General features: G+C 38.0%; 1 protein-coding gene across 2 annotated transcripts; it reads left to right on the top strand.

Annotated features, from left to right (window-relative positions):
• The first annotated feature begins 1 nt into the window (after position 1).
• LOC126203974 (uncharacterized) lies at positions 2 to 4,138 on the top strand. 2 transcript variants are annotated; one of them, XR_007540435.1, is made up of 4 exons: positions 2 to 1,017; positions 1,054 to 2,128; positions 2,236 to 2,359; positions 2,454 to 4,138. XR_007540435.1 is itself a non-coding variant. In XM_049938394.1 (3 exons), the coding sequence occupies exon 1, from the start codon at positions 346 to 348 to the stop codon at positions 1,276 to 1,278; it is 933 nt and encodes a 310-aa protein (XP_049794351.1). In that variant the 5' UTR covers positions 2 to 345; the 3' UTR covers positions 1,279 to 2,128; positions 2,236 to 2,359; positions 2,454 to 4,138. The 2 variants fall into 2 exon arrangements, 1 of the variants encoding a protein (XP_049794351.1); XM_049938394.1 differs by having other exon boundaries at positions 2 to 2,128.
• The last annotated feature ends 7,964 nt before the right edge of the window (positions 4,139 to 12,102 follow it).

Below are 12,102 nucleotides of genomic sequence, written 5' to 3'. Positions count from 1 at the left end.
ATGCAAGATCCATTCATGAAGCACTAGACATTTTCAAGGATTGGAATCCCCTCTATTGGGTTACTGATTTCTCGGAGTCAGAGATAAATGCAATTGAGCAAGCATTCCCTCAGACAAAAGTTTACTTGTGCCTTTTCCATCGAAAACAGGCATGGGGAAGATGGTTGAAAAAAAAAGGATAATCTACGTGTACCAAATGACATGAAGACATTTCTGGATATGTGACAAGAAATTTCAGAATCACCAACAGAGAGAGAATTTAGAGATTTCGTAGAAGAGTTGCGAACGCATGAGGTTTCTCGGAGAAATGAGCATGCATGGCCATAATTTCAACAGCAATGGCTAATGCTATGTGAAAGATGGGTGAAAGCGTATGAGGACAATGGCAGATTTGCAACTATTGACAGTACAAATGGAGTTGAAGCCATGAACAAGGTTGTAAAACATTTTTTCCTTAAACACAATTCAGACAGGACTTTAACTGGGGTTACTAAGGTTATAATAAACCAGTTTCTTCCAAGCCTAATTAGAAAGTACTGTCTGCAGAATTCTGCCATCAAAGCTTATAACAAAGATGTTCCACTGTTTTTGCATAAAAAAACAAACAAGTTTGTGAAACATGTCATGCAGCGATATGCATCAGCAAAAGTTGAGTTAACTGCAAGATCAGTGAGTAGGAGATCGGATGGTTCATTTTGTGTGGAGAGTGCAAAGTCCAGAAACTGTAATTATGTTGTAAACTTTGATATACCAGATTGCACATGTGAAGATTTTCGGAGATATAAATACCCATGCAAGCATTTCTGTGCAATCTTTATTTTTTACCAAGAGTGGGGTTTTGATAAAGTGCCAGAAAGTTATAAGACTAGTCCATTAATCTGTCTTGATGAAATGTATGGGGTGGGCTTTAGAAGTGGCTCTTCAGTAATTTCATATGAAGGCAGTAGTAGTGACGAAGCTGTTGAGGAGGCAGTTGAAGCAGCTGAGGAGGCTGTCGAGGTTGAGGAGGCTGTCGAGGTTGAGGAGGCTGTCGAGGTTGAGGAGGCTGTCGAGGCAGCAAATACAGATGGTGTTGTTCAAACCCAGAATATTCCTTTGCAGCAGTTTGAAGAAAGGGAGCTGTGTAAACAGATTTATAATCTCACATACAACTGCAGCAACAGCGAAACATTACAAAAAGTACTTGAATCACTGAGCAACTGTGTGCAAGATTTGCAATTAGCAAATCCTGAAGTTGGTGGTCTCCCATTAGCAGTGCCATCAACATCCAAACAATAGTGAAGAATGATGCCAAAAGCCTTACAAGATCTGTCTTAAACACATTATAACTTCCCATTTGAAGGGTAAGAAATGACGGTTTATTTGAATTTTAGATAGCTCTTTGTCTATGTAAAATACAAATAAGCTCCGTCATTTGTGATCCTCGAGATGCAATGCTATGAGGTCTTTATGTTGGTCTCTGCTTTTAAACTTTGTTGCACATTTGAATTTCGAAGTAGCAATAGATAAAATATTATAAAAAGGATAGTTGCTACATTTGTGTGTGTGTTTGTGAGTGAGTGAGCGAGTGTGCGCGCGCGCTTTTGAAAAGGCCCTTGTTGCCCGAAAGATAAGTCCGACAGTCTTTTTGTTGTGCCTTTCTGTGACTCAGCATCTTCACCATTTGGTGAGCAGCAACAACTATCCTTTTCATAATATTGTTACATTCCATCCTGGATTTTTCGTTGTTCATCAAAGAAAAGATTTTTCTGAGGAATTAAACTAGATGGTAGTGTAGAACTTGCAATCTTTTTAAAATATGAAGTAAAAAATTTTAACTTTAAATTAGGTTAATTCAAATACGGGACAATGTTGAGAATTGAAAAGGTGGAAAAAATAAATAAGATATATCTTAGTGGCATTGAGATGTCGTATGAGTGATGGAGGAAAGATTTTGCATTTCTTTTTCCAAGTAAGAATGCACTTGCTCTCACTTGCTTCAATACATGTCTAGTGATTCACGTGAAACAGAGAAAAAGATAGACTACCCTGTTAATGAACATGAGATTTCCCAGTATCACTCTGACAGAAGAGTATGGTGTTTCCTTGATATGGTATCTGGTCAGCAATGTCATTGGGACCAAATGAAGTAAGTATTGACTTTTTTTATTTGCTTTGGAAGCTTAATGTGTATCAGTTACCTACATATTGGATATCTACCACCTTGGTACTAATGTTCTTAATAACTTTGCAAAGTTACTGCAGATACCACACAGAAGCAATTACTGTTACTGGAATACCAGTAATGTTTATTAAATTCAGTTGTAAAGTAGTTCTGGGCATTGCAGCTGGTGAGCAATGTCATTGGGCACCAAAAGAAGTGAGTACTAAATTTTGGAATTGTGCCTTGAAAACATGTATCAGTTGTCTTCGTGTTGCATAACTCAATTACTTGGTGTTAATTTATTTGTTAGGTTCAGTTATGATGGATTTCTGGCCTTCAGTCCATGGGAAAATTCACACCAGATTGCATCAAGACTGTTATATTCCAAGGATATCTTGGAAGATTGATAGTATTCCTGAAGGAAAACAATCCATATAGTATTTCACGTGTGTATCAAACTGCCATTTGTTGTGGCACATAAATGTTTGCAACTTGATTGTAATTTTTGAACAGTTTCTCAACAATCCAAGAATTTCTTGTAATGAGAAGCAGACATTGTTGCTTGGGTAAAGGAAATACAAATCACGGTCAATGTAACTACCTTATTAACTTTCCACAGAGAAATATTTTTCACTACTGCTACTTAAAAATTCAAATGTGTGACAAAGTTTGCTTACAGAACTTGGCATAAAGATCTCCCTTATTTGTATTTTTTAGGTAGCTCTTATTGTTTGATCCTTCAAATGGAATGCTATGACCTCCATGTGATCTATTCCTTGTTGTTGTTGTTGTTGTTGTGGTCTTCAGTCCTGAGACTGGTTTGATGCAGCTCTCCATGCTGTTAAACGTACAGTGGTGCATATTCGTTTCTCTGAGAAGCCTCACTATCTCTTCTGTATGATCTGTAAATTCTCTGTTGGTGATTCTGAAATTTCTTGCCACATGCCCAGAAATCTCTTCATGCCATTTGGTATTTATTCAGCCATCTTCCTCAAACCTGTTTGACTGAAAGGCACAAGTAAACTTTTGTCTGAGGAAATGCTTGATCAGTTGCGTTTATCTCAGACTATAAGAAATCAGTAACCCAGTAGGTGGGATTCCAATCCTTGAAAATGGCTAGTGCTTCATGAATGGATCTCGCATTTTCAACTTGAATGAAAAAGAAAACCAAATAACCCACATTACTCTTTACAGCTATAAAAAAATAAAGGCATATCATGTGTTGTTTTGTATGTTGCATATAACAACTATCCCTGTACTTCTTCAAAAGATCTCTTTGCTAACAGCTCTGATAGAAAAAAGTGATGGTTTCACTCCTCCATTGGCACCTATACCATGTTTGTAATAAATCATGTGATTGCTTTATTCCTTGTGCCACTCGTCAGCATGATTCTGCATTCTAGTCTCGTCAAACAATGCTTTATTTGTACATTACAAGGTCCAATATGTGTGAATATAATTTTTTTCAGTGGGGTAAAATGTAGTATTCATTATACCTGGTATGTGTGTCCCAGTGAAATTATCAATAAATGTATCTAGAGCCAAATTATTGGCTGTATGATGTCATTCCATCATGCACCTGAATTTGTAATTCCTTTACAAGCTATTGTTAGCATGTGTGTGTGTGTGCTGATTTGCTGGAGAAGCAGAGAGATAGTGTTTCAGCTATCTTTGAGACAGTTAAAGGAGGTGCTTTAGAAATGAGTGTCCTGATTGATATGAAAAACAGTTTTCAAATTTTCTGTACAAACTATAAACAGTTCCTCAGTTGGTGATTGTGGAAGAGACTGCCATAGCCGCAGTATTGATCCACTGTCAGGTGGTAAACCTAGGATTTCCTTCCAGTATGAGCCAAGTGAAGTAACACTGTGGTTGGAGAAATGTTTTATATTCTTAAACTGATTATTTGTAACCCATTATGGTGGATTGCAGTTCATGTGTCAACACTTAAAAATGTTTAGTTCTTCACTGATGACACTTGATAAAATTTGAATTTTTAAGGCTATTCTGTGTCAAGTTAAATTTTGAATTATCCATTTAAGCTTATTTTTTGCTGTGTGGCAGATGGATTTACTTTCATGTATTATTTTTAATATTGATTGTAGTAAGGTGTAATAATATGTAAATGCCCAATAAAATAGATTGATATTTATATTTTTTGTTTCTGTATAATAATTCTGTAGCTTGGTGACCTGAGTTCTCTCTCTCTCTCTCTCTCTCTCTCTCTGTGTGTGTGTGTGTGTGTGTGTGTGTGTGTGTGTGTGTGTGTGTGTGTGTGTGTGTGTGTAAGATATTATCATTTCATGGGAAATGTGGCAATAACAGATCAGAAATTGTGTGCAGAATATACCTAATTATCAACACCTGTAAGCGGCTAAAGGTCTGGATTTCATTATAATTTCATTTTTAGAGAGCTGCAAGATCACCAATGGTATCTGTACAGATACCAGCTTCATATAAATTAGTAAGGTTTTTACTGACTATTATTCACCAAAGCCGACAAAACAGGCTGCATTCAGTAGTAGTACTACATAATGGTGATACTTCAGTACAACTTTGAACCCTTTAAGTGGTTTAGATCAGCAGGAGCAAAGTATATTCTTCAAGGTATGTTTCACATGCAACTAAGAAACCTTTGCCTTGAATGTCATGTGATTTTGCACTCTGCTGCTAAGTTTTCCTTTTAGATTTATTAAATTTCTTAAAGAGGCTTCTGTTACAAACACTAGCAATCCACATAGGTAACATGTGACTGATATTCCTTATGTATCACAACCTTATTTCTGTTTCACTCTGTTGTTGCTGGTAACTGTTATGATGGAAGAGTTGATTTGTGCCACATTAAGGAAGATTAAGAAAAAAGTCATTTACAAACTCGTGAAAAGGAGGCAGGGTTCCCCAAAAGTATAAAGGTTGCCATAAGCAGTCACTTTTGTTGGATTAAGTTATTTCCATATCCTTTCTGGATATTTCAGCCAGCTGCATCCTATTGTAGAGATAGACTAACCAAAAACCTTAGTGTTATATGAACAGAGCAGAAAATGCACAAAGGACTGGTAACTACCTTCATGTATGGACCACTTTCCAAAAAATACACTGTGTCAAGGCATTCAGATTGTACATATTCTTTCTGAATATTTTTATTGTAGCAGGAAGAATGGGGATTGTTTAACTTACCTTTAACCTAAGGTACATTAGATTGTGTATAAAATTCATCAAAAGAGTAAATACGGGCTCTTACGTAAACTGTTTACTATAACAAGAGAAATTAGAGTACAATATTATAAGAGACAGATGATGGCTAGGTGGAAGATAGACTAAGAGAATAATTTCACATGGTGATGAAAGACCTGCACCCAAATAAGGCACCTGGAGTAGACATTCCCTCACATTTGTGGAGATCCTTCAGACAGACAGCCAAGTCGAACTATTTCATGTGGTATGCAAGATACGAGACAAGTGAAAAACCTTCACGTTTCAGAAGGAAGTAATAATTCTTATTCCACGAAAACCAGGCACTGAAAGTTGGAAATATTACAGAACTATCAGTGTGGCAAGTCATGGTTGTAGTTTGACACAAATTAAGTAAAGAATAGTGGACAAACTGGTAGGTGCCAACTGACCTCAGGATACATTACTTTGGTATCTGGGAAAAAGTAGCAACACATGAGGCAGTATTGGTCCTATGAAAAATCTTACAAGAGGATATAGAGAAAGCTTTTGACACTGTTGGCTGGACTATACACTAGGAAATTCTGAAGGTAGCAAGGATAAAATACAAAGACTAAAATTTGCACACTGATGTAACAGTAATGTGTAAAGACATGAAAAGTGTGCAGTCCTTGGGAAGGGAGTGAGACCGGGAGTGAAGTATTGTAGAAGGTGAAACCACGACTTGCAGATGTATGTTTAAAGGGGTGTTGTTCCTGTTGCAGAGGAATTAATTTAGTGTACAATCCTTACTGTGATTTGTATTACCAATGTTTTGAGGGGAATGGAAATATTAAAGTAACGGTATACAAATTCAACAAAGGTTTTTAACTAATGAGTATCATCTTCAAGCTCTGATTCAACATGCATTTAAAATGCTTGGCTGTAAATCATGGCACTGTCTGTAGGTCTTGCCAGTTCATTACACACAATTCGAAGATTCAACAGTGGAACGAAAGACCTGACATAAAAGTAGCATTCATTGAGTGATTGGATATTGCAATTGCTCTACCCTGACAATATTTTACATATAAATTATAGCCATAAGAGTTGCTTATCAGTTGAATTGGGCGTACACAGGTATGATTAACATAATAAACCCATAATAAATATCACTGGTATCTTTAAGTACTCATCTTGGCAACTGAAACGGCTACACATCTATGCTGATAACTGAAGCCATGTTTAACATCCTCAGATGTATTTTACTACATTAGATTCAGTTCTCATTCTATAGACCCAAAAATGAGATGGGTTTCTTGGATATGGAATATGTCAAAGTACAACATAAAAAACAGACCATCTGAATATAACACTTCCCTGATCACATGTCAGGATACTTTAAAGATATGTGAATACATAACAGATAAACTGGGACTGCCAACATTTACAGAATTAATACACTCAGAATGAAACAGTTATGCACTTTTAACAAATTTATCATACACGCAACACCTAATCTTAACTGTTGTAAAACCAAATCTAAGACATTTTTACTTCAGCTGGTCTAACAGTCCCTGTCAAGATATTCATTTATAGAGGAGCTGCCCGCCTAAAAATCTTTCAAACTCTGTTTAAACTGTGCTGTTTCTGAAACAAACTTTTTAATGGTAGCTGGCAATTTATTGAAAATGTGTGTTCCTGTAAACTGGACTCCTCTTTGGACCAAGGTAAGCAATTTTAGGTCTTATTGTTCCTAGTATTTTACTATGTGCTGAGCTATTGTCTGGAAATAAACATGTTATTTGCAACCAATTTCTTTAAGGGATAAATATACTGAAGCATTGGTTAGAATACCCACTTCCTTGCTCAGATTTGTACATGATTATATGGAATTTACAACACAATTGAGTCTTATTACATGCTTCTGCAGTATAAAAACTTTTGCTCAGTTTGACGAGGTACCTCAAAATATGAAAGCAAATGAAGTAAGCAAGTTTTTTTTCTATCTCCTACATCTGACATCATTCCCATTGCAAATGCAAACTTGTTTAGGTGCTTCAGCAATTTTGTGTTACACACCCTTCCTAACTGAATTTATTACTGAGTTGTAACCCGAGAAATTTAACACTGTCAACTGCTTCTATCTGCATGTCTTCGTACATTATACACATCCTGGAAACAAATTTCTTACAGGTTCTTATCTGCATATAGTGGGTCTTTCCAAAAGTTTAATGACAGTAAATTACTTCTAAACCATTTATTGTAAGTGAAAATTTGATTAGTAGCAATTTCTAAATCTGTACTTGACTTGCTATTTGTTGCAATGTTTGTGTCATGTGCCAACAAAACAAACTTAGCATCTGGCAATTTAACAGATGAGGTCATTACTGTAGACAGGAATAAACAACAGATTCAAGATGGAACCTTGAGGAGCACCACATGTAATCACTTCCCAATCAGACGAAGACTATTTGCTCACTCTGCATGTATTTGCAGTGACACCCTTGTTTCCTTTTAGTTAGGCCAGACTCTAACCATTTTGCAGCACTGCCAGTGACATCACAATATTCTAATTCTCTTGAGAGAAAGCTGTGATTCATAGTCAAGGGCTTTTGACATGTCACAGAGAATGCCAGTAGCCTCTTAACTTGTTTTCTTATGAATTATTCCCACTGTATGTGCAAATACCCTTCTCTATATCAGTAAGCATAAGGAACCCAAACTGTGACTTGGATGATATATTGTTTGCAGTCGGATGCTTAAGAAGATGCTTAGACACAACCTTTTCAAATATTTTTGAAGACACCAGCAAAAGTGAAAATGATCAATAATTTGATAGTATCTCTTTAACGCTCTTCTTGTACAGAGGCTTAACTTAGGCATATTTTAGCCAGCCTGGAAATGTTCCACTGATAAGAGATTGATTACACAAATGATTTGAGGTACAACTCAACTCACATGAATACACTTTGAAAAACTTCACTAGAATACTTTAAGGATTTTATGATGGGTGCTGCTACTTAGGGAGAAGTGAGTGTCATTTCCATTTTACTGAAGTTATTTGTAGGTAGTGGTCTCAGATGTTCAATTGCACTGTTAACTGAACCTGATAACTTGAAGCTGTCAGTAACAGATACAAAGTACTGTACCTATTTAAGAAGTTTGCAACACTACATGCATTTGTTACCAATGTCTCATTTACTTTAATTTGAAGTGTTACTGGAATTTTCAAAATTCAGAACCTGTATGTATCACAGCATCAACAAGTTTAAATAACACATGGCTTTATCTCAATAGGAAGTCAGGCTACTACTTAATTTACAGATGGCAGCAGAAATGATTTTCTTTCAGTGTTATCTGTAAGGCAAACAGTAGCCTGTCTTCCTAATCACAGTTAATGTAACATAGCTGTTACTGTACACTCTTTAAATTTGGTCGTCTTGTCAGACTGTAGTGTATGAGATTATCTTATCATTATTTACAGGATACCAGTGTTTTCTGGAGACAATTTCTTAATCAAAACTGTGTAGCACAATAAATACCTTACATCTCTCAGTATTTGAACATCTGAATCAAATCTACAGTTACTCTGCATTATGTGGTGCAAAATGTAAATGTACTGTGATACTGGAGGGGTGCAGAACTAATTTTTATATGCTCTCACAGTAAGAATGGTTACAAGAATGCTTTATGGAAAGCTTCATAGCGTTCTGTTGTTTGTAAATTTTTAGTAAAATTTTCCAAAACTGAAGTCACAGCCACATGAGAAGAAAGTCCACATGACCTGGATTCATATACAAAATGAAATATTTCATTCAGCTATGAATTGTGCATAGTTAAATTGCCAGGAAAGTGGAAATTAAGTGAAAGGTTTAAGACAACACTCTTTGTAACACAGCCTGTCTTTTACTCTTCTTTCTTGCTGAGTGAACTATGCACCCCATAGCAAACTGCCTTGTTTCTTATACAGTCAAGTTATTTACCCATTCTTCTTAAATCATATATAGTTTTTGTGTGACACTGCAGGGCACAACACACAAGTATTCTTACTAATTTAACTGTGGTATAATGGACACAGGAAGTAGTTTTTTAAAGAATTTTATGTTGCCCTTGGAGGTTTCTTTCATGATCCTTTAAGGCCGCTTTTGCGTGATCAAAATTCATTTGTATGATCATAGAAACTATTATTAATATAAAAGATTAGCTGTCCTATGTATAGCCAAACAACTACCCCTTAAATGTATAACAAAGCCTGCTTCTTCTGAAAAGTTGTTTTCACAATTAACTGAGAAGACGGCAAAAGGCATTAACTTCCTGTGAGGCATAATTTAGAAAACATATCTATTTTTTTTAACACAGGTAACAGCTCTTGGTAAACCAATTTCATTATAACTGCACTGGAATCTTACGCATCCCAGGAAACGAAAATTTATAGCTTTATCACGACACTATTCTTAACAGTTTGTTTTTTCCCCCAGTATGAGCTGCGTTCTCGACAACAAATGCTATTTCTCGTAAGCAATGGCAATGTTTTGCTTCTCTCAACGGTTATACATGATGGTTTATGGAATGTGTAACGGAAATACTACATTTATTATTTAGGTGTATAACATTTTATGCTACCTATTTGGTCCTCGACAGAATAAGCAGATCAATCACAGCATGGTCAAGAAACAGGTAAAATCCGATAAGCTGAGAATCCGTACGACTTATTTACTTCTACGTAATTTATAAATACATTTCCATTTCTCCGCTACAGTGTACATGCGATAACAGCCACATTTCTTTCACATTACGGTCACATATCAGCGGATCACACTCGTTTTAGGACGATTCAGCAGACACGCACAGACGTTTTAACATACACTCCAGTGTGGTCCGAAAACTTTCACGTAACTCGACTCGACCACGGATCTCGATACTCGACAAGTGTGCAGCGCGTTTGCGTATACGTGATTTTGACGTCACTTCCGAGTGGTTTTGGACCACAATGATGTGTCTGTTAGGCTTCCCGACACCGCACCGTATTGCACATGCGCAGCTACGATGACATAGACGGCCCGTGCTTGGTGCTTGCTCTGCTCGTACGCTTTTCGTCACATTTGTGTGTGGAATTTCGTGCGTGGTGGGGTCATCACGTGACGATGTGCAGCCCAGCGGCATGTTGTTGAGAGGAACTACGGAGTTGTACCTGTAGCAATTGTTTTATCAGTTCTACCCAGATAAGGAATGCAAATAAGAGAGCAGTTCTTGGCGTATTATTCATTTCAAAACTAGACTCTACAGCTCAAAGTACCATAACGTTTTGCTATGTGGTGACTCTGACAGATTTTTTTGTTTAATTCGTACTCTGCAATATTGTTATGTAGCATTTGCAATCTCTTTTACATCCACATAGCACTGAAAAACAGCTAGTAGGAAAGAATACAAATTTCTTGCAAAAAAAAAGAAATAAATAAAAACAGTTCCTTTTGTAGCTTACACCAGAATAAATGACAATAACTTTCATGACTATTTCAAAATATGTTAAAAATTAACAAGGTTGTCTGTGAGGCAATAAATATAAAACCATGTGGGGAGTTAAAACGATAAAACACGGTACGCTGCCAGTTAGCATAGAATGGCAATCTATAAATTTAAGATGTAAACACAAATTAAGAAATAGCTTCAGGCCTAGAGGAAGTATTAGACAAGTGTCTTGTGATGGAAGAAACCCTGTGTTTCACGGAAAGCAGATTTGTAAAATTCTGCTACAGCCGTCAATATATTTGAAGCAAAATATTTAGTTCAAAACCACTGACCAAATTTGCCTGCTTAAGGCCTGGCCAGACAGAATGCGGCCTGGACGTCCGGCCTGTGGCCTTGAACCGCATCCGGCAGGCCGCACTGTTGAATCTCTCGTTATTGTATGGCGGCGATCACACATAGTGCGGCTCTGACGCACCGGCAACCGGCCTGCTGCACCGGCCGCCGTCGGGTTGTCACAGATTACAGATTCGCCGCAAGCCGGAGCACTAGCCGTTAGGGACAGCTCGGCTCGAAACGAGACCAACCAATAGAATTTCGAGGTAACTAGAGCCAATAGGATTGCTTCGCTTTGGATGAACCTGGCGTGGACAACTTTATCTTTGGTGTTTACATGTCATCTTCAATAACATGGAATGCATATGCGCCAATCTTTTGAGATAGTTATTGTTTTTCTCATTTATAACTGAAATTAGGCATTAATTTTAACAATAAATAGTCTTGTCATGTTGCCTTTTCTCACCAGAGGGTTGGATCCCCTCATTCGAAGGCGCCAGATTACAAAGCCTGGGCTACTCTCAGGTTGGAATCTCCACTTTCGAAGATTGTGTCCGTCTGTCTGTCGTTTACTGCTGTAGCTGTTCGTTCGTCCGTCCGTCCATCCGTCCGCCTGCCTGCCTGCTCTTTGTCAGTCTCCGCTGCTGCCTGCTGTCCGTCCGTCTGTTCGCCACCGCCTGCTGTCCGTCCGTCCGTCTGTTCGCCGCCGCCGGCCGGTGCTCGCCGCTGCCGCCAGCCGGTGCTCGCCGCCGCCGCCTCCAGCCGGTGCTCGTCGCCGTCGCCGTCCGTCCTGGTCGTCGTCCGTCTGCGTCTTCGCCTGTTCCCAGTTTTGTGTCCTTTCTTTTTCGTGCTGTGCGTTTTTTCTTCCTGTCGTCATGTCCGCCCCCACCACCACCGTCACTACAACCACCACCGCCATCGTCTATACATCCCCTTCCGCCGCCCCCACCACTATAACTTGGTGTGCCCAGTCACACCCCCCTCCTTCCATCCCACCTCTCCTC

This window comes from Schistocerca nitens, chromosome 9, assembly GCF_023898315.1.
Source record: "Schistocerca nitens isolate TAMUIC-IGC-003100 chromosome 9, iqSchNite1.1, whole genome shotgun sequence".
NCBI classification, from domain to species: Eukaryota; Metazoa; Arthropoda; class Insecta; order Orthoptera; family Acrididae; genus Schistocerca; species Schistocerca nitens.
This window is presented reverse-complemented; position numbering and strand designations above follow the sequence as displayed.

Coding starts and splice junctions, on each gene's coding strand:
- LOC126203974 (XM_049938394.1), top strand. CDS start 346: ATGCTATGTGAAAGATGGGTGAAAGCGTATGAGGACAATGGCAGATTT.